Raw genomic sequence first — 23178 nt, forward strand, 5'->3', positions numbered from 1 at the left:
AAATCTCAAGAGAAGAATAACACTATGTAGGACGGGCACCTGGTGAGTATTCCATGCAAATGTTTACTTTACTCTCGAGGGCTCTGCTAATGTAAGAGAGATGTAAAATAAGCCATCAAACGATGATTAAGAGCGATGCAACTCAGTAATACTTGGATTGCATCATCAATCACTATTATTATTATTCAGGAATTCTTGGTGCCTTACAAGCTTACATCCGAGACATTTAGCCCCAGAAGCACAGAGAAGAAACACCACGCATTACTACACCAGAAAACATGTCGACAAATGAAAACTACACAAATAGATATTACAACGGTTTTATTCCAACACAAGAGAGCAAAGCCATGCTAACAATCCTACCTAGAGGAGGTCTTCCTTGGTAAGCCTAACCAACTAGTGGAAGCTAGGGAAATCTCAACCATGTGTTGGCTTACAGGAGAGCCAGCCGCATCAGACCTTGGGGTTGCGCAAAAGGAGATGATAGATCTCATTGTTCATCTCAGACATGTATTCATACCCAAGATTGTCAGCACGACTCCTGAATTCGTCAAGGTCCTCTGGTGGCACTTGTATGCCAACTAATACGTTTGCTCCGGTTTCGCCCTGCCAAAGAGAATTAGCTCAATAAATGTGTACATTTGCAGCTCTTCTCGATGGTCTGAAAAATATATTTTTGAATTGTTTGGCTACCCTACTTTACATTTGCTGATTTGCATATTCATTTTCAGTGGGAAATTTCCATTAATTTCCACATTTCAAGGTAGGCGGCAATAATATGATGTTGTCAGATGTATGAGATTACATACAAAGACATTTTCATAAGGCTACTGACAGAACTCAAATAACATACCTGTGCACGGTAATGGAAAAGGCTGATATTCCAACGAGGGCTCAACGCATCCAAAAATTGCATAAGAGTACCTGGCCTTTCTGGGAAAATGAACCTGTAGACAAGTTCGTCTTTTACTTCTGACCTGCCTCCAATCTGAAATTTGATGTTCATGGAATGATCAGACAATGGCATATCTTAAATTCTAAATACAAATTGACCAAAAGGATATTAAAGTTAACAGAAAAGGTTAATTCTACTCTTCAGGTGTACGCAATCAACATGATCATTTCTGTGCCCTCTAAATCTTTGCACGCTAATATTTATATTTGCACACAAGTATCAAAACTGCAACTCCATCCTCAGCAATTTTTTGTTTTCTGAAAACTCAGCGGGATTAGAAGAACAGGAAAAAGTAGGGATCTGGATGGCTGTTCTGTTGAATGCTTCAAGTACTGCACGAGTGCACTAGAGCTACAGTATTCTATGCAAATGGTGCAACAAATGCCTGTTCTGCTATTATCTTTACCAAAATATTTTGATATAACTACAGAAACATTTTCAAATGAACTGTCGCAACAAACACGTATGAATCACACATACATATTCCTAGGACCATGACCTCCTATACTTGTTCCTATTACTTGTGATACACGGACTACTGAGCCTAGCTCAGCTGGTGGGAAGTGTGGGTGTATAACCTCACCAACCAATTATGAGTCAACTTTGATGCAAAGATTGCTTGCCATCTTAATGGGAAAATATGCAGAAACGGCGGCTTCCCCTGTGCCCTACAAAACATGCAAGCTTCCCGGGGCATTGCATCCAGCAGATGGAACTGAAGATGGTGGAAGCACCGGTGCTAACAAGCAACTGAAGAAATGGAGGATGGCGTCGATGATTGGCCTCCGTACTCCTGAAGCTCTGCTCCAGCTTAACCTGGTGGTCGGCTCCAGCTTAAACCTGGTGGTTTGCTCCAGCTTTCATTGGCTTTTAGAGTCTGAGGGTCTTCATGTGAGAGTAATCCTTGCTTAGGAGTTTAGCACCTTCTAGTAGGACTTATAGGTTCTAGTAGTACTGCAGGTGCTACTGCTAAGTAGGTTTGGGAGTTAGCCTGGTGCTTAGACTGAGTTGAAAATTTGGGGGCTGTAAATGCTGAATGATCATTTCGCTTTCAACAAAAATGGAATGGGGCTGAGGCCTTTTGATCTAAAAAGGACCTAGCAGATCAGGTAGGTTAGAGCTGACCGATGGAAGATGGTTCAAGTCATCATGGCACCATTCTAGGGTTTCCTTTCACTATACAATTTCCTACTCTTCTGCATTATTTGTTTTGTCATGCCCCGTACTGGGTGCTGTACAGTTTGTTTCCCTTGGTAACACATTGAAGTACAGTCTCCCCTGCATTATCTCTACAAATTAATTGGAAAAACATAGTTTGTCCACACTGGACCAGGTTTTACAGAATTGCCAAAGAGGCCAGCACAACAATGAGAAGATGTTTCACAAGTATTAAATGAACTTAATGAAGCTTCAAACATTATGATCAATGATGCTTAGATCGGAAACAATAGAATTGATTATGTTCAATCACCTCAATTTTTAACTCAAAAATTATTTTGATTTATAACATTCCGTGAATCATTCTAGCATGCTGCACATGGTTTATTCATGAAATTAACCTTGACATTACCTTACTAATACCAATAGTAATTACTGGTTGAGTTACCAAAGTAATGTGTTAATGGGCTATGAAACTTACGAAGTATCTTAGGTGATCTTTTGCGAGATCATTGTTAGTAAGGTTTACAGTCTTAAGGTCTGATGATTCCATTCGTTCCACCATTGCTGTAAGCTCATGATCGGTATAGATCCCAACGCTGCAAGACAAAAAGATTCATATATAGATTAGCCAGGACCCATGGGAATGTTAAAACAAAAAAGTCATATTTCTATAACAATCAATAAAGAAATACCAGTGCAGAAAAACAAGAACATTATTGAAATTGTGGTTTGCTTACCTGTAAAGAACAAGGGCTTCTTTTCCATTAGAGTCATATCTGTATTTGAATTCAGTGATATTCATCCGACCAACCTGCAGAACAAGAAGTCATAAGAAAATGAATAGAATATAAACTTATGTGTTGACAGAAAAATCATGATGCATACCAGTTCTGCAAACTTTTTGAAGCTTCCCTGCTCCTCTGGCAAAAATGTAGCTAGCACCGCTTCTCTTTTCCGACCAACATCAGCAAGCTCAGTTACTAATCTAAGTCTATCAAAGTTCATATTTGCCCCACTACTTATTGCAACCACAGTTTCTCCTTTCAAACCGTAGTATTTGCAGTATGCTTCAGCCCCTGCCAAGGCAAGGGCCCCAGCTGGTTCAAGGATATTCCTGTTCTCCTCAAACATATCCTGCACCCACAAAAGAACAACATTTTCAGTACGAGTAACACTATTGGTGCAGAACATCCATTTTCAGTACCCATAAACAGTCCATACTGACAGTAGAGATTCGAATAGAACGAACTGCTGTGCGAGAATTTCAAGGATCCTACTTTTGAGCAGTGTTAACAGGACACCTATGCGTAATAAATTAAAAAATTACATTGAACACTAATATCCAACACAAGAGTTGAGAGCTAGAAAACTAGGCCACTTCATTACATAATCCAAATCATTATAACACTTCTCCATTAGAGAGGGATTTAAACGCATAACTTTCTAAAGTTCTCCAGCTGGTTGATTACATAACTTTCCAAAGTTCTCAAGCTGGTAGATCATATGAAGGGAGCACTGGGTCATGTAATAAATGCAAGAAAATGTGAATTCATTTACGCTTTTTTTTTCTCGTGCATTGTATGCTGAGTTTAAATTGAAGTTACTTGAGTACTTGTGATGACAAAAACAGGCCACTCTTCAGTAACACACCCATTTAACATATTAAGGCAGAGCAGACATATAATAAATTGATCACACTCACCTTTATCGAAGCACAAATAGCATCTCGGCTGACCAGGACAATGCCATCTACAAGTTCTCGACACAAGCGAAATGTCTCCTCCCCTACAACTTTGACAGCTACACCATCAGCAAACCCTCCAACATGTTCTAACATGACCCTTTGATCATGCCACAAGGACAATGCCATGGCATTTGCATCTGAGGGTTCCACTCCAATTATCTTTACCTGTATCAAAACTGTTGTAAGCATACAAAACACGACACCCTGAATATTAATATTGTACTCCAATGTAACCAAATGATGTATTGCTTTCAATCTATGAAAAGGATTAGAGTTAGGTCATCGGATGAGAAACAATTGAACTTCTATAATGCACTCAAACAAGTATATTTACTTGATTGCTTTCATACAATTTTTGTGTCTTGTGAGGTTTCTATACTCTGAAGTTTGAAAGCTAACCTCAGGGCGGACCCGTTTCACATAGGCAGCAATTCCAGCAATTAATCCACCACCTCCCACCGGTACAAATATTGCATGCAATGGGCCTTGCAACTGGCGAACAATTTCCATGCCAACAGTTCCTTGTCCAGCAATGATGTCTGGATGGTCAAACGGAGGTATGAATGTGCGGCCTTCCTGCTCACATCGTAGTTTTGCATATGACTGAGCTTCGTCGTATGAGTCTCCCTTGAGAACGACTGTCGCACCCAATCTCTCCACTGATCGCCACTGGATATAAGCTATATGTTACTAGCTGGTGGTAATAACGTGAACATATCATCTAAAACATTCTATTTAATGCAATGGCATGGAAAGATCAATAACCTTGATTTCTGGTGTTGTCACAGGCATGACAATAACAGCGTCGCAGCCCAGTTTCCGGGCAGAAAGAGCAACTCCTTGAGCATGGTTTCCGGCAGAAGAGCAGATGACACCGTTGTCCAACTGCTGTTGGGAGAGCTTTGCCATCATATTATATGCACCTCTCAACTTGAATGAGAAAACCTACGCACGAAGCAAACAAAATTTATCCAGGCATGTAAACAGCGAATGACACAGCCAGTAAGAGTACACATGCATTAAAGAAATGCAAAAAAGTGGTGGATAGTTGAACTGTTTATTTATCCGAAAGCTAAGCATTGGCAAACAATAAAGTTACGGGCAAGATGACAGTTGGGTACAATTTAATAACTACACAATATATCAAACATGTGTATGGCAGTATGAGAGATACAGTTTGTCAGTTTGCACCAAGCAAGGATACCCCCATCTCTTTTCCTCCCCCTCTGATGCAAAACAATCTGAGGCATCAGTCTCGAACTAGTGGTCGGGCCCTGATAGACCTGAAGATATGGCTGGAGAACTGAAGATGGGGGTACTCGCTGCCTCTCCCGTGCAAGATTTATGTTCCCATATGGAACATAGCTGTGGAGTTTCACATAATCACATCCCTCACTCCCTGAGATTCGAAAAAAAGGGAAATATACTACTCCCTCATATTGAACGCGTCAAGTCGGAGGTGCGTGAGGAATCTAAACATGGTATAACCAAGGCGAAACCTGCGCAAAAACCCACCTCCGCGACTGAAAATTTTCCGAAAACCTCTTAAGCCGCCGCCAGCAAACTGACCCGAACGCAGAACCCGCACACTGATAAGGGAGAGGGGCGGTGGCGGTTGATTACCGGCTGCAGGTCCTCGCGCTTGATGCGGAGGTCGATCCCGAGGCGCTCGGAGAGCTTGGTGGCGAGCTCGAGCGGCGTCTCGTCGGCGACGTCGTAGACCCTGGAGGTGAGGACGGCCGTGAGGTACTCCATGGCGCCGGGCCCGACGGCCGCGCCGCCCTCCTCCCCTTGCCGGGCCCGCGCGGCGGCCAGGAGGGACCCGGTGGCGCCCTGCAGCGACTCGGGCAGCACCCGCATGAGCGGCAGCGGCGCGGCGGGCGCCAGGTCGGCCTTGAGGGGCGCCGCCGCCTCCGGGGACGTGGCCGTGGTGGCGGCCACCCTGGAGGGCGACGGCCTGGAGCCAGGGCCGGCGCGGTGCGCGCCGTCCCAGCGGATGGCGAGCCGCGGCGCGGAGGTGGCGGCGGCCGCCATCGTTGGAGGGGGGAAGGAAAGGTGGTTTCTTTGCTGGGAGGAACGAGTCACGGGGGTCGCGTCAGGCAGGATATGGTGATGTGGCCTGGTCAGGCGGACGTGCGTGGGTGGGCCCACCCGCGAGATCGTGCCGTCAGCTTTTTCTTGGCGGACGCGCGCCCTTTCTACCTTTCTTGGCGCTTCCGTCGTCGCTCTCCTGCCTCTTGGGCCATGTTTAACACAAGCAAATGTCCTTCAAACTTATATTATTCTACTCCATCAACATCAACATCAACAGTATAAATTAACGTTGTTTGAACCATCGTAAATTATATTTTAAATATTATATGAATTTGGTATTGTGAATGTTGATATTTTCGACTTTTGGCCAACAAAGTTTAACTTCGACCGAAACTAACAGTTTGGAAGGGAGGCGGTACTCTACGTGGTATAGAAAAGTTCCACGTCTACGGCACGAGAAGAAAACATACGCTCATTTACTTCTCTCTCTCGTCTCCTCCCTCCCTGTGAGGTTCCCTCGTGCAACCCGTCGCCCACCCCTTTCTTCTTTGGTGGGTTGTCCCTCAGAATGAGGATGGGCGAAGATGATGGATCTCCAACGTAAATGATACAAGTAGGGCTAGGTTTAGGTTCATGCCTGCTTCAATGGCGTTTGACTTGTGCCATTATCCCAAAGTCTCTGTGAGGCACGCATGGGCAGTGCTACAAAGACGCCAGCAAGTACCTTTGGCCACCCTCCATGGTGGAGGCTGCGAGAGGGGGGCGGATCAGGCGTGGGCTTACCTAGTAAGCTCGGGGGATCACCTATTCATGGTTATCCGGTGATTCTTGTTCCCCTTCTTGTTGTCTTTGCGACGGGCGATGAAGAGTGATTCGATTTAGATTCGTGTGGATCGGGAGTTCCATGGGGACTCTCTCAAGCCTCATGGCCTACTAGCCAAAGGGGAGGCTCTTCTTCTTCGACACGACGTACCCATATATACTATCTCAATTCCCAAAGTGGCCAAGTCCACGGGCGATGGGGGCCATGGTATGAAGACGCAACAGAAGATAGCCGGAGAAGAACCCATTGTGATCTAAATTTACAAATTGGGTTTTTTTTGTAGTTAAAACATGAGGACTTGGATGCACTTTTCTTGTTCTTCAAAGGTCCTTGTAGTTTGTAACCCAACACTGGGGTTTAATTGCAATTTCTGGGCACTTCCAAACCCTTCGCTTGTTCAAAGAAAAGAAAAAGGCGGGGGAGTTACGCAGAAATCTCAACTGAGGAGGGCTATCGTGCCCTGTGCATACTGATTCGTTTGGGCAAAATTTCAATATCTGCATATTAAGCAGAGCCTTTTTATTGCGTCTAGCACCAAGCTGCTTGATTTTCATTTTAAAAAGAACACTTGGAATCAAACACACGTTTTGATACTTCCCTTGATCCGGCGACAGATTCTTCAGCTGCGACCTAAACGGACAACTACTTGCAGGTTTTTTTATTTCTGATTTTGACAGGGGCAACTACTAACAGTTTTTGACGCCGAATCATGTGCATGTGACTACGCACGTTGGACGATTGACACCCGCTGCTATTAATATAGGAAGTGTGAAGTGAAGGTGTCTTTTATGCCAGAATTTGGATTATTGCTAGATGTCCCTACCTTACCAACAGAAAATTGTAATGCAGTGAAGACAGAAAAGTATAGCTACAACGAGCCAAGTGGCTAGTGGTGGCCATTCTATAATCCAAATCTGACGCAAATGCCTGCCCCAATCCGCGTATTTCCTGCAGTGATTTTTGTCTATCATCGCCAGTTTGCTCGTGCTAGTTTAGTTTAGCTAGAAAAATAACTAGAACCATTGTAGCGTGAGTAGCTGTGTCCTCTTTGATGTATCTTTTACCATCGGCATGACTGTCCATTTTTTCGGCAACCCGGCAACACTGCTATAGGCTAAACACCTTCATAACTTAAGACAAATACAGACCACATCTGTGTACTGTACATGCCAGTATTTCGAGCGAAATGTTCACTTCATTCAGTCGTATCTACCCCTTTGTAATAATGCATTCCTTGCTTTTCGTGTTTTAACTTTGATCAATAATATTGTGTCATTTATTATTAAAAATTGTACCATCAAGAACTTTATGCGGATACAAATTCAATGATATGACTTCCGTGGGCATTACCCAACCTGATTACCTGAACCATTTCAATTATAGCAAAAGAATTTGGATACAACACAAAGGGACACAAAAATATAACACAAGCATACTTATACATAAAAAAACAAAGGGAAATGGAGAAAGAAATCAGAAAAGGAGATGTGCCTAGACAACCCAACATACCGCCAATAAGGTCAGAAGAAGTGTTGTGCCAGTGACCACTCTCGACGGTCTAGGAGTGTCACATACACCGTAGAAGGGCATCAGGATGACAAGCATGAGAAAGGGTGGGCCTTGGCCAATCTAGAACTGTTGGAAAAAATAGGCCTTCCTAATCCTGAGCCTAGTAGGTTAGTGCACAACCGTATTGGTTGTGTATCCTATGGTCTCTTCTCCCCTTCTACTTGTGTAGAGACATCCAAGAGAACATCTAACTGTGAGGCAAAACATAATCTCTAATTTTGGCGGTTGACGATGGCTCCTTGCCCTGTCCACGGGTCCTCCAAAATTTTGGGCTGATATGAAGTCCGCATCGGCGAGGCAAACTTGTCAGGTTGCAGGCTGGGGCTCTCGGTGGGAGATGCCATCATGCAGGTTGAAACATTTTTTTTAAATCATCTTGGTAAGCTCTTTATTTTTATTATCAAAACAAAATAAATGTGCTTTATTATTTAGTTTAACTACTTCTCAATTTGGTATTGATCTTATTGGTGGCAATGACAAACTTTAAGGAGTATTGCAATGATTCTAGTGAAATATAAGTTCTGAAATGTATGGATGATAATCTTTTGAACCATTCCTAACCCATATATTTTTACCTATATGTGTTCTTATTAAAAGTAAGTGGTGAAGACATAGTTAAATCTTTCATGGCAATGTGAAAGCATATAGTTACTAAGAGTTCTAATTTTCTACTAAGGTTATCATGATACCTTTTATTCATGAAAGTTGGGGTGAAAACAGAATAAGGAATCATAGCTTGTTAATTATGCGAACAAATATTGTGAAAATATAGTTCAGTGGCCAATAGACATTTTACCGGATGTTGCTTCAAAAATAGGATAGCACATATTACATACCAACTTGCCCGTGGGGAGCAAGTCACATAATTGCAATATTATTACATGCTCAACGGGAGAATGCTTGAAATTGACCGTATATATTGTGATATCCTAAGATAGAGAACTTATCTATCATTCATATTACCCGCAAAAAAAATCATTCATATTGTGATATGCCTCTACAAGGTTCTGCTTCATCTATGTAAGCCCACAAGTTGCATCTTTCCCGACGCTCAGTTACATATTCACCATTTTGTTCTCTTTGTGTCCTCGAGAACATGGTGAAGTGTTCGCATATGTGAGACACGATTGGATTCACCAGTTCTGGCCAGACCATAATTTATAGGTTAGTGCTGGTTTGAGGGGTTAGTTGTCTTTTGATACATAGGGATATTAGTTAAACGACTTCATTTTCTGTACGTGAATTATCAGACAACAACCGAATATGTATTTGCCTTCAGCGAGCCTACGGTTAAACGGTCGGTCGGAAACTATCCGTACCATTTTCAACCCTACATCCATCTTCTTAATTATTTACATTGTACTTTTGCAAATTCAAACATATTTGTTGAACTATAATGCTGGTGAGACTCTTTTGGCCTATTTACATCTTGTTAACTATTTGTAGTGTTATTATAATTGGTTAGCGTGATTTTTTTTAATATTTCGGGTGTACCCATCCTCCAAAACATTCATGGGTCCGTCAAAAGGTTACATCCCAACACGGAGAGCAACCAACACAACCAAAAGGGCAACATTAGGTCAACCCAGAGTTAATTATCGAAAATTCTATCAATTCCATGATCTCTCTAAGCATCAAATAAAAGCCTGAACCACATATAAGAAGGCGAATTATTAACGCGTTTGCTAGTTCCCGGTTAGCCGATGACTAGCTTAGCATTCGATCGATGTGTTTTTGCCGTTCCATTCTATTGTCAAAGAGTTGTATCGCGTTAGTCTCTCGATCGTGTTAGGCTTTTTTTAGCAAATCATTTTAGTTTTGTTGATGGTTGGCCTTTATTTTTGTACGTATTTTTTATGTTTTTTATTCGTGCAATTATGTATAGTCGCGCAATTGCATATTTGTTCGATTAAAAACCCAGACAACTTTTTTTATTAAATTACATATAGAAGTGCAACTGCACAACCCATGCCATTTTTTATACATGAAATTTATCTTCACATGTATATATAAGTTGCATTTGTTGACCAGAAAAATAAATGCATACTTTTGCTCGTAGACCCACAATTACATATATGTGCAAAAAAAATAAAAAATTGTCATTGATTTTTTCAGTTGCATTTGTTCACTGGGAAAATATCTATGCATATTTTTGCTTGTAGACACACAATTGTACATGGATGTGTAATTGTATCTATGTGCAAATTTTGTTTTATGTGCAATTCCATTTTTTACCACCCCTTTGTAAAAAAGGCGGGTTAAAAAGGCCCACGAAGAATAAAGGAAGGGGCAAAGTGGGTACCACGATCCAAGGAAAAACATATGGAGCCGGTCGACAGATATCTAAACTACAGTATTTCTCTATCAACCCGAGATCTAGCGGCTCTCAAATATTAAACCACCAAAACCGTAAACCCTGGAGGATGTAAAAGCATAAGAGGAGTTTGATGATTACCGGCTGCTTGTCCTCGCGCTTGAAATAGAGGTTGACCCCGAGTCGTGTGGAGAGCTTCTTGGCGAGCTCCAGCGCCGTCTCGTCGGCGACGTCGTACACCTTGGACGTGAGAACGGCCGTGAGGTACTCCATCGCGCCGGGCCCGTCAACCGTGTCCTCCTCCTGCTCCTGCCGGTGCCGCACGCCCACGAGGGACCCGCTCGCCCGCTGCAGCGACTCGGGCACCACCACCCGCATGAACGGCGCCGGCGCCGGCGCCGCAGGGGCCAGGTCAGCCTTCCGGAACGGCGCCGCCTCAGGGGACGACACCACCGTCGCGGCGTTCGCGGCCACACGGGAGCGCGGCCAGCAGCCAGCGCGGTGCGCGCCGTCTCGTCGGTTGCGGAACGCGGCGGTGCATGAGAGCTTCGGCGCGGCGGTGGCGGCTGCCGCCATCGTTTCTTCTGGGTGGAGAGGGTGCAAAGGGGGTCTCGCAGGAACGCGTCACAGCATTCTTATTGGCGCTTCTGACCTCCTTGTGTGCGCCTTGCGCCTGATCATGCTGCCCGTTTAACACGAGCTCTACCCCGGTGCTTCAAATAGCTGCACACTCTAAATGCTGTCCAGCAGTATATTACTAGTATAGAGACAATCTTGAGGACCACCTGTCCAGCAGTGTAGGAAAACGCCGGGCAATACAGTAGCCTGTCCCTAGCAGTAGACTCCGAATGATGCCACACAGATGTTTTTTAGCATTGAAGGTAGGGACAGCTAATGGTATTTAATACTCCCTCTATCTATAAATAAATGTCTAAGATTTGCCCAAATTTGAATGTATCTAGATCTATTTAGTGTCAAGATATAGTACCGTATCTAGATTTAGCGTTAAAGGTAGGGACAGCTAATGGTATTTAATACTCCCTCTGTCTATAAATAAATGTTTAAGATTTACCCAAATTTAAACGTATCTAGACTCTATTTAGTGTCTAGATGCATCTAGATTTAGATAAATCTCAGACGTCTATTTATAGACGGAGGGATTAGGAGAGAGAGAAAATCTATGCATGTGTGGTCGCAAGAAGACTAGGTCACGCCCAATGAAAACCTATGTCCGGCGCTCCCAAGAGAGGCCGTCGCAATGGGGGTGGACTTGGATGCCGATCAACGTGTAGGGTTCACCCGGAAACAATTTTCATATGAGGGATGAATGAGCATCCTAGCCGCGCCCATCAAACGACGTTCGACACATGTGCCAAACAGATCGAAAGGTACACACCGTAGAAGTAGCGCACACACGCCTGATGCGACCAGACGGCCCACCGCCGGGTACGCCCCTAGTCAGTGAGCGAGGCATGGCCCTTTGCTAGGTCACACCCCAACCCTCTGGCCGGGAGAACCATCCCCGAGGTCTCGGAAGCCCACGATGACCTCATCTACGGTAGAGTGGCTCCCGATGGCTCGGCGATAAGAAGACGGAGTAGCATCCAAGGAGCTCAGAGTAGCGGCTAATAAGCTTGGCACCGCCATGTCCCATTGATTACGGCGGTAACACCTCGACCATGCCCCAATGTCCATTGCCAAGGGTATAAAAAAGAAACAGTCCATGAAAAAGAAGAGAGTGGGAAAACTCATGAACACACGAGAAGTTCAACCATCCACATCCATAGAAGCAAGAAGACTCCAGCAAGAACCTCACACCGGAGTAGTATATATATTAGATCATCTTGATCAAATGGTGTATATTATACACCATCTAAAGTGTTTTACACCACCACTTTTGGCACCTTTTTTTCGTTTTTACACCACCAAAAAATTTCCTCAAAACTCAGATGGTGCAAAATACACCACCACTACTCTATTAGATGGTGTATATTATACAACACCAGATGCTAAAATTCAAACTTTGGCACATTTTAACTAAAATTTAAACATAATTCAACATATATATTTCATACAACCATAGCTAGATAGTTCGACATCGACACTGACACTCCGACATCATCGATACTCAACACTGACCATAGTTGGAACACTAATCCCAGAAGCCATCATCGCCCGATTGCTCCTCGGCGGCGTCCTGGGCGTCGAACTCATAGACGGGGTTGTCCCACCAATCAGAGTCCATGTTCATGCTCGAGTCGTTGACGATGATGGACGGACAGGCAACCGAAGAGGACACAACCGACGTCGAAGAGGAAGCAACGGCGCGGGCGGCACCACCGGCGGCCGAAGAGGAAGCAGCGGCGCGAGCGAGAAGGCACCACCAGCAAGCGAAGAGAGGAGGCGGCGGTGCGGGTGGAAGCGGCACCACCGGCGGCCGCGTGCTAGGCGGCGACCTGGGTGTAGTACTCGAGCTCCGCCGCCAGGTGGTCTAGGTGAGCGGCGCAGAACGCCGCCATGTCCGCCTCGTCCGCCTGCTGGATCTAGAGGCGCATGTACTCGCGCCGCACAACCTGGAACGGCTGAGTGAGGAAGTCGGCCTCCGCGCGGCTCTCGACGGTCGGCAAGTTGAGCGCGCCGCGGGTGGCGAACGTGGGGCGACAGTATCTCGGCGACGGATTAGCCAATTCTTCATGTGAAAATGGTGGCGGGGGGTGCGGGCGGGGCTGGTGTAGCGGGAGAGCAGCGGAAACAACCGCGCGCTACCAGACAAAGTGGCGGTTGGAGGAATCTTTTTTTTTGCATGGAATTCTCGGGCTTTATTCAACAACGACTCCTGCACTATCAGCTTGGAAGCTAGTAGCGAGGAAGGAGGGTACAATGTTCATCCAACAACTGGTCTCCTCCTGGGTGCAAGCAAGCTTTGCACACAAGTGAGCCGGCACATTGGCAGTTGAACCAAAAGTCCGAACTTTTTAGAATAAATTGTGAAAGCCAGGATTTGAACTCAAGACCTGGAGCTCTGATAACACGTTAAGCTTCATGCACTAACCACTTAAACCAAAAGTCTGAACTGATGGAAAGGGCTAGACAATCTACTTTATACACGTCAACACTTTTAACATGCTGAATAATAAAACTACTAAACGATGAAGCTAGCCTTTCGACTTCTAATAAAACAGACACTAAGCGAGAACTAACGCGCGAGTCCCAAAGATTCACAATCTCCAAACAGTCCACTTCCAAAACCACTCGCGAAAAACCTCGGAGTTGAGCGAAAATGACCCCATCCCTTAGCTCTAAAGCTTCTGCGATCAAAGGATCAGTGGCACCTGGGCATGGTTTACTCCATGCTCCGATGAAGCCGGCTGAATTTCTTGCAATTCCCCCCGCTCCTCCCATCAGCGCATCAATAGCGATGCATGCATCAGTGTTAATTTTAACCACCAGCCGTGCCCAGGTAGAATAGAAGCATGATGTCCTAGAATTTCAAGGAGGGCTAAAGCATCCCTTATCATCTTCATAGATTGGATCGGATCCATATTTCTTTTCTCATGAACCACATTATTCCGAGACGTCCAAATCGCCCACATCACTGTGATAATCTTAGCTCGCTCTGGGTTAGAGAACATGGGATCACACAGGATATCTCAAGACCATGTATTTGGGTGAAGCTCCGGTAATTTGACATCAAGCCAGGTTCTAGCCTCGTTCCAGAAGTTTTTAGCATGATTGCATTTGAGTAATGCATACATCATATCCTCGTAAAGGCAAACCTTACATGTAGCAACACGTGCAATATGCCTGTATTGTAGAGTGCTCTCAACCGGTTGGAGGAATCTTTGGTTGGCTGGGTTTTTGCACCACTTATAGGACACTTAAACTATCTGATCTAGTTGTTTTCTTTGGCTGACAAGTGGTATATATATATATAACAGTATCTGAGCAAGATGCTCTTATTTGATAGTTCATCTTCATACTCTTAGAGCATACCCACCAAATTTATTACACCGGAAGCTGTATCCTAGCCAGAACAAACTCAACATGCCGGCTAGACTCCTAGTCGCCGTTCACCGTATCTTCCGGCTAATGTAGCCGGAATACCATTATTTGTAACAGCTGAACACCTCACACGCTCCATATAATAAAACCGAATGCTGAAAGGATCGGTACAAGTATATATTTTTATATTTTTATAGTTCATTGATAGGACTAAAGTACTGTATTTAGTTACAAAAGCTAGCCGGGGCTAGAAAGAGGAAACAGAGGGACACATATCGCCGCCGGACCCAAGCCTAGCCTCGCAAAGCAAGGTGCCGCTCACCGGCAAGCACCCAACTCGCTGCTCCATCGATGAAAAGTTGAAAACCCGTCTGTCGCGCCCACGCCACAGCTCCCAGGATACGGGGCAACGAGGGAGGACTCCTCCGATGCCAGGATGTTAAATTTCCAGGGCAGTGCGTCGTCATACGTGCTTGGTTGCGCAACGTCCTGAGATCCATTTGAGTTGCGAAACATCCATTCAAGTTACGGGGATTAATCTGCACACCGGGCAGGCATCACCACTAGATTTGGATTATACAATGGCCACTACAGAACAACTCCCTAATTTAAAAGTCACATGCCAGGTTTGTATACTGTATAGACCCAGATTTCGAGCAAAATATTTGTTCCATTCATATTGTGTTCAGCATGTACTATGTATGATGCTAGCAGTCACTCAGTTCGGCTTCCCAGAGAAGTGCTTAGCTAGTACATTGCAACCAACCTTGGATCCGCACAGCAGCAGCCAAGCTGTTCAAGGTTTTGATGATGGCGCGATCTGTGTTTTCAGTGTGACAGGATAGTTTCCAACTGTTAGGAAAGCTCATGCTGAAAGGAGGTACAAGTATATCACAGTAGCATGTTTTACACATTAGCAATGACTAGGAAAACGGTAAACTAGGGTACTATTTATTCCATACAGGAAACAGAGATGCAATTCACTATCATGGTTTTATGCCTGACAGCAACATCAATTGAGATGAAAAACATCCGGCAAAGAAAATATCCAACGGGAAAACAAATAGTGAACACCAGATGATGACAAGCTTTACTCTTCCAGATGCGCCAATCAAATTACTATTTCACGTATCAGATTACAAATAGCTTCCAAATGCGTCATCGCCATATGCATAAAGTATGCAAAAGTGTCGTGCTTGTATTTATCAATCAAGCATGAAAGCTCTAACATGTAATAAGTTAACTCATGCTGACAAGGCAAAATATAAATACTCCTGTTGTTATTGTAGCCCTTTTATATTTCCACTAACTAGAACAATAATGTCTAGAAGGATGCACCTTTTTTTCACAAGTTCTGTATTGTCTGGTTAGTGGATGACACTAATTGCATATGTAACACCATGTTACTCTCGAACCCTTTCACAAAGCATAACCCCTAGTTACAATTGGAGGACTGAATAGCAGTTTTGTTAGCAAAAAAGAAGAGGAAGATATTTAACCTAGATGAACAAGCTGAGCTGAAAACAAGTAGACCTTACTACCTTAGTGCAACCCACTGCTGAAGGGATCGAGACATGAACCCCTGTCCTAAATTACTCTTTTGGTATTATAGCCTTACAGGGTTCAGAGAATATACTGGGTGATGAACCACTAAAGAAAAAATTCTGAGTGCAGAACAGGATTCATTAATGACTTCAAGTGTAATCCTTCCGCCAGCTGACTGCAAAAATTCCTGTTGAAGAGCATCAATGCATATTAAAAAACCAGCAAAATAATAAGAATACAAGCCAGAATACTGATAAAACTACAGGGAACTGAAACTAGATACAGAATCCACAATTAGTTTCAGTATGGACCTTATTGCTTGGATTGATCGCTACTTCAGAGAATGCACAAGTACACTCCAGGAGTGACATTAGCAGGACTGGGGTCTACCTAATATTAGAGTGTTTAAGTAGTTCACGTATGGACCTTATTGTTTGGATTGATAGGTACTTTAGAAAAATGTACGAATTCTTAATGTTATGGGAAGGAAAATATTGGTAGGACCGCGAGCTCCATACTGAATATCGAACCACCCTTAAAGATTAAGAATTGGTGGTGTGACATACACTAGAAAGATGATCAATGCAATCCAGCTGTAGAAAAGGGCCGATGTTAAGTTCAGTGGGATCCCGTAGTAACTAAGTAAGTATAGATCGAAATTACATTAAGTTCAGTGGGGCAACCAACAGGAGAATGAAATGCCAATGGAGGCAAAAGTAACCACGAAATAGTCTGTATACTTCCCTAGATGAATTCTTTTACCTCAATCTCCTCTTTCGGATAGCCCTTTTGGAATAAGTGTTATGGGTAAGGGCTTGACCTACCAGTTGAATGGAATCTACCGTTCTTTATGCTCTCGCTAGCTTTGAACTTGTTTGTACCAGTAATCAAACCCAGAATCTCATTTCCCATTGCGCTGAAATTTTATAAAAAGAAAGGCCGGGAATCATAAACTGCAAGGTTTGCACAGTACGTACCGGAGCGCCAGGCCTCCCCTTGATCCTGCCAAAGACTTGGGATGTTCACTAAACTGTAATTTTTTTATTTTCTCTTTTACCTCTTCAGGGGCGTGTAACACCAATCTCTCTCTCTCTCTCTTTTCAATGAAACGAAGCCCAAAGGCTTTTTGCATTTTCTCAAAAAAACAAGAGGCACCTATGGGGTGTAATCAGAAATGCACTAGAGCTGGACATATCTGCTATTTCAACTGGAAACTTTATGGCAAACTGGTATACAGGGAATCTGAAAAAGTACGGCAATCTACGTGCTTAGACTTTAGATTACATGCAGTTTCTTCGACTCAAGAAAAAGTTTGACATTTAACAATGAGAATTCAAAACTAGCTGAAGTTATTTTCCATTCACCTCTTTGCATCATAAGGAGAAGCTGCTCAAGTATTCTAAGGCCACGTAAATCAATCAAGTGATCTCTGTTCTTTAATAAACCATGCGGACAACAGTTTCCCCCATTTTCCATCTCTCATGCATAAGAAGATACAGTATCTTCTTTTCAGTTTCCGTTGCTCAAAAGTCTGGAAGATGCATGCTTCATTCGTGTCTTGTAATCTCGAAAATCTTCTTTTGCTGGAATTCAATAAAATAAGCCATGAGCATAAGCGTCGTAACATGGAAGTAAACCAGTTCAAGCAATTAACGAGAACAATGATCTAGAAGGAATCTTCGTATATTAACATAATGAAGCAATCAAATTGATGTCTGCAATATTCAAACGGTATTCAGATGTTTCCTAGAATATCACTTCTATAATCAAATTAGCATGCATGTGTGCAGTTGTACTTGTAGTTCGTACTTTTGGTTCTACTGGTTGGTGCATTAGAAAATTAATATGGTATCAGCACAAGAGATCTTTGATTCAAGTCTCGGCTTTAGCAATTTACTTAGAAAAAAAACTGCTTACCCTCTTTCTATCATGTTTAGGCTTATCGAGTCACACGTGAGAGGGGGTGTTGAAATATATGTTAATTGACCACCTTCTGTCCATCAGCTTGGACTTTTGGCTCTACTAGTTGCGAAAGCCAAGACTTGAACCCAAGATCTCTTCTCTGATACCATATTAAGTTTCAGGCTCCTACTAGTACAACCAAAAGTCTGAACTGATGGACATACTCCCATCATTCAACACTCTAAGGCATTCTTCAATGAATTTACAAATAGATAATCACAATCAAATCAAGTAACTATAATTAGACTTATGCATCACTACATTTTATTCATCTGATATTGTCATGATAGGCTATCTAAAGGTAGTAAATAAAAATATGGCAGTGAACTATTCTGAAATTTCGATGAAATACAGCATTTACCTCATGGCATTTTATCACAATGGAGCTCCCTCTCAGTACAGTCTGTCACAAAAAAATGTTTCCTTTGGCCAATATGGTGCCTTGAAAACAACTTCACTGTATTGGCTGGTAGTTCATTTAGCTTGCTGTCTTTTTTTTTCAATCTCCTTATCAAGGAAGATCATTATTGTTTCCGTCACGTGGTTCGGAGCAATGCCATCTGCAATCATCCTTCTCAAATACTTGTCAGCTTCCTTCAACCTACCAGCTTTTGCATTAATATCAATCAATGTATTAAAAGTGATAATATCTGGTTTCATTCCCCTGGTGATAATTTGGTCAAGCAAACAGTTTGCTTCTTCAACCTTTCCAGCCTTTCCCAACTGATTGATCAAAGTGTTATACATGACAATATCCATGTAAACACCTTTCTTTGACAATTGATCCATGATTGAGCTAGCAACCTCCGTTTTCCCCATCTGGCCAAGACCTTGAATTATCAGGTTGTATGTCGCTATATCATTTGGGCAGAGTTGTCCGCCCCTCTCATGCAGAACTGACCACACCTGTTTCAAATAGCCCTTCTTGACAAATGAGGTCATCAAGGAATTGTATGTATAACTTGTCCCTCTCCTTCCTAGATTTGTGAAGATCTCAAATAACTTGCAAGCTACACTCATTTTTCCTTTGGCCAAGAAGATTGACATATATGTATTAACCATGTCAGCATCGAAAGTTTTATCCCCCATACCTTGCACCCTCTGTCCTCTGTGTGTTGTAAATATAGCAGAATTATTCACTTTGTCGGCATGTTTAGCAAGATGATCCAAGTGTGGGGATAGAGACCAATCATCCTTGGGTTCATTACGTGCTGTTTCTTCATTTGTATCAGGGCATACTGCAGGTTTGAGCAAACTCATCACATCGTTCATATTACCATCAAAGGAAAAGACTGATGTTCCATCTTTCCCCCTATCCTGTGGTCCTCTCAAGGCATCCATCATGTTGGACTTCCATCGAATGGCATCTGGCAACACAGAGCTATCTCTAATCATCTTCACTATCTGCTCTTCCAGATCCCAGCGTCTACTCTTGTTGAAACCTATAAGTAACGATGTTATGGTGACCAAATCAATAGCAAAGCCCCGCTCCTCCATCTCCTTCACCAAACCGACCGCCTCCGCAACTTGGTCCCCGGTCCCCTCCTTGCAGAACTCTCTTACCATAATGCTGTATGCAATCCCATCCAGCAGCTGACCTTTCTTCCTTAGCTCATAGAAGAGTCGGCATGCTGCTTCCGCCCTCCCGTTCTTGAACAGCCCATCGATGACGGTGTTGTGTGTGCTCGCGGAGCACTGGATCCCATCCGCCACCATCGTCTCGAAAAAACCGCATGCCTCGTCAAGCTTCTTCGCCTTGAAGAGCCCATCCAGAAGCGAATTGTACACCACGACATCCCCCTTCACCCCGGTGCTCCCCCGCATCTCCTGAAACATACGCAACGCATCATCCATCCTGAAGCTCTTGCAGCACCCATCGACGATCGCGCGGTAGGTGAACACGTCCGGGCGAATCCCGGCCAGCTTCATTTCGTCGAAGACCACCAGAGCGTCGGCCACCCTCCCGCCAATCACGAGGACCCGTATGACGGAATTGTAGGTGCATATGTCGGGGACGAGAGGAGGAGAGGCGGCTTTCATCGCCGCGAAGAGCTTGAGCGACTTGTCCAGGCGCTTCCACTTGCCGAAGGCGTGGATGCAGATGTTGTAGAACCTTAGGTTGGAAGGGAGGCCCCTGCGTGACATTTCGTCGAACACATGGTTGAAGTCGTCGTAGAGGTGAGACTTGGACAGGGCGAGGAGGAGGCGGTTGGTGGCTCGGACGTGCGGCGGGTGGGAGGCGATGGGGAGCAGCCTGCGGATGGCGGGGACGGCGGAGATGGGGTCGGGGGACGCGATGAGGGAAGGGATGGCGGCGGCGGCGAGGCGGGGCAGGAGGTCGGGAGGCGCGTCTTGGAGGAGTGTGAGCGCGGCGTCGAGGCGGGAGGCGGAGAGGAGCGCGGAGAGCAGGCCCGGGAGGAGGGAGGGGGACGGGGAGGAGAGCGCGAAGGGGAGGAGCGCGTCGAGGAGCGGCGGGGAGTGCGTGGCGAGCGCGCGGAGCAGGATGGGGAAGGTGGCGGCGAGGAGCGGGGATGGTGCTGGCGGCGTGGCGGCGAGGAAGAAGGAGAGCTTGGAGGTGGGCGGGAGGGAGGGGTGGCGGAGGATGTGGAGGCGGACGGGGAGCGGCAGCGGCGCGGCGGGGAGGAGCGCGGGCGGGATGTGCGGCGTGGTGAGCAGGTGGTTGGCGAGGCGGGTTGCGAGGAGCGCGTCCGTGAGGTCGGACAGCGGCGCGGCGGTGGACAGGCGCCGGACCGGCGCCGACGGCGGCAGCATGGCGCTCGCTGCCTGCTGCGCGAACGCTCGAGGGGTGCGGTTTTAACCTTCCCACACTCCCACTGGCCACTGCCGGCCTGCCGCGGCCGCGCTTGAAGCCTTGAACTCTGCTCCACGTCGCCACGGACCGGCCGCGCACTGGAGCAACATAAGAGCAAGTTCAATAGTAAACCAATTGTTGCCAATTGTCATATCATCTATAGTCATCTTAGAGCCAACATGTATAATAGTGAGCTATAAAATTATACTGCTTTATTAGTGTATGACCCACCATTCACTCTCACATAGTCTCAGGAAGCGCGTCTTTGAAGTAGCTCTTGCATAAGAGCCCACTCCTCTTCTCTCTCCTCTCCTCTCTCCTCCAACTAAGCAACAATATATTATTTTAATCCTTATAGCCAGCTGAACTAGAACTTATTGTACTTGCTCTAAACAGACCGACACGTCCGCTCGATCGCATCAAATTTAGAAAATCAATGCGTTGGTGCGTGTCCTCCCGTATCCGCCCAAGTGGATCTATAGCCCGCATGGAAGCGATCCAACAGCTTTCTTCTTCTGGCTATCTGACTAGCGTTTTTATTCTAGCTAGGTCGATACTGGTGTTTCGTTCAACGCGGCGGCATCCAATACTCCATTTTTAAGCAGTGACGCCATTTTCTTCCACAACTTCACTTCTTCCATTTCCCACTACCACCACTGCCACAACCATCTCCGCAGAAATGGTTGGCGGCATGGACTCGAGGGGAGGACACCTAGGACGGCCTCCGAGCCGTGGCCATGGGTGTGGCCGAGGCCGACGAGGTAGGAGTAGTGAGAGAGGCTAGAGTCAGCCACCAGCGTCCACGTCACCATCGCCACCATCGTCGCCCAACCCTATCGCTATCGACCTTTCCGGCTTCAAGTTTGACGTAATCGTCCACTGGGGTATGAGCTAGGATTTAGCCGTCGACACCTTGATTCATTCCTGTAATGCAACTCGAGTGAGACACGCCACTAGCCAAGAAACCCAAAACATGTTATATTGTGATCCAAATTCCAAGAAGAGGCCTGACGAGCGGAGCGAGGCCCGTTGCCGGTAGGTTTGGGCCGCCGCTAGGGTTTGGTCGCATCATTGTACACCCATGGCGTTTGTAAACACCACCAAAATAGTGAAGTTTTGTTGGCTGACGCCTGTGGTTTTTCCCTTGTGTGTTGCAAGGGTTTTCCACGTTAAAATCCTGTGTCCCCTGCAATAGTTTTTACTTTTCGTTCTTCGTTTATTGTGCATCTCGATTATAACAAAACACACACACGTATAGAAGCTACTGTGCAAACAAGCACACAGGTGAATGGATCCCTGCTGCTAGCTTTGCGCATGCAACACACGGAAAGATCGATCGCTTCAGACGATTTTTTACCTCACTGCAACACACAGAAATAACAGGATTTGGGGTTGGCGGACGCCGTTTAACCTGAAAAAACTCATAGTGGACGTCGTGTGTATAACACATAATATGGGCTCATACGATCAGCGTGGCTACTTACAGCTCGAGTAGCGTCTTAAATAAAATCAAAAAGTAACCTGGACTGCAGTGGCTACCAAGTAGTATAGGTAAGTAAGCTTGATCGTTAGTTTGAATCCTGCCATATAATTTTTTAGCTTTAATTATTTTTTAAGCTACTGACAGGTGGGATCCGCATATAAGGCAGCAGCCAAGTATAACATGTCCTAAAGGAAAATATTGCAGGATTTTTTTTTTTTGAAAAATTACAACGCCACATGTCCAATTTCCTCCTCCGCCTCTGCAGGAGTTCAACGTCGACCCGGAAGCTACGAAGAATGAAGCGTAGGAGGAGATGGCGCTGGCGGACATCATAGCGGTGTTCGACGCTGCCACAACGGAAGAGGCCCGGCGCCGCCAGGCAGAGGGGATGGGCGAGCGGTGGTGTGCAGAGTGGGAGCGCCTGCGCATGGAGCGGGAGCTCCATCACCGTAATGCGGCAGGAGGCGTTGGAGCAGCAGCTGCGGGAGGAGGCGGCGGCTTGAGCGGCGGAGGCGGATGCGTTGGTGGCAGCAGCGGCGACGCAAATGGAGGAGGAGGACGAGGCGGAGGCGGAGGAGGAGGAAGAGGACAATGACGACTTCGACTGATCCAATAACGGGCCGGAACCGGAGGAGGCGGCGGCGCAACAACTAGCGCTCGTTGAGTCGTTCGAGTCGCAGAAGAAGCTGCAGGACGACGTCCGTGCCCGCAAAGAGAAGCAGATTCGCCGTGCCGTCGAACTCTCCCTCCAGGCGGGGCAGGAGGGGAGGGCAG

At 45.4% G+C, this 23178-nt stretch overlaps 2 protein-coding genes across 3 annotated transcripts; both read right to left on the reverse strand.

Annotated features, from left to right (window-relative positions):
- Window positions 1-157: 157 nt before the first annotated feature.
- LOC127293167 (threonine dehydratase 1 biosynthetic, chloroplastic) lies at window positions 158-11191 on the reverse strand. Of its 2 annotated transcripts, none has more exons than XM_051322736.1 (9): window positions 10742-11191; window positions 4626-4805; window positions 4260-4529; window positions 3819-4025; window positions 3002-3250; window positions 2854-2927; window positions 2595-2712; window positions 854-988; window positions 158-606 (listed from the first exon to the last, which is right to left on the reverse strand). In XM_051322736.1, the coding sequence occupies exons 1-9, from the start codon at window positions 11174-11176 to the stop codon at window positions 454-456; spliced, it is 1821 nt and encodes a 606-aa protein (XP_051178696.1). In that variant the 5' UTR covers window positions 11177-11191; the 3' UTR covers window positions 158-453. The 2 variants fall into 2 exon arrangements, with proteins under 2 accessions (XP_051178696.1, XP_051178697.1); XM_051322737.2 differs by lacking the exon at window positions 10742-11191 and adding an exon at window positions 5484-5928.
- Window positions 11192-15697: 4506 nt separating this feature from the next.
- Window positions 15698-20955, reverse strand: LOC127293168 (pentatricopeptide repeat-containing protein At4g01570). The gene is made up of 3 exons (XM_051322738.2): window positions 18471-20955; window positions 17512-17730; window positions 15698-16334 (listed from the first exon to the last, which is right to left on the reverse strand). Exon 1 carries the CDS (start codon window positions 20879-20881, stop codon window positions 18584-18586), a length of 2298 nt encoding a protein of 765 aa, XP_051178698.1. The 5' UTR covers window positions 20882-20955; the 3' UTR covers window positions 15698-16334; window positions 17512-17730; window positions 18471-18583.
- Between the last annotated feature and the right edge of the window lie 2223 nt (window positions 20956-23178).

Source organism: Lolium perenne, chromosome 4, assembly GCF_019359855.2.
Source record: "Lolium perenne isolate Kyuss_39 chromosome 4, Kyuss_2.0, whole genome shotgun sequence".
NCBI lineage: Eukaryota > Viridiplantae > Streptophyta > Magnoliopsida > Poales > Poaceae > Lolium > Lolium perenne.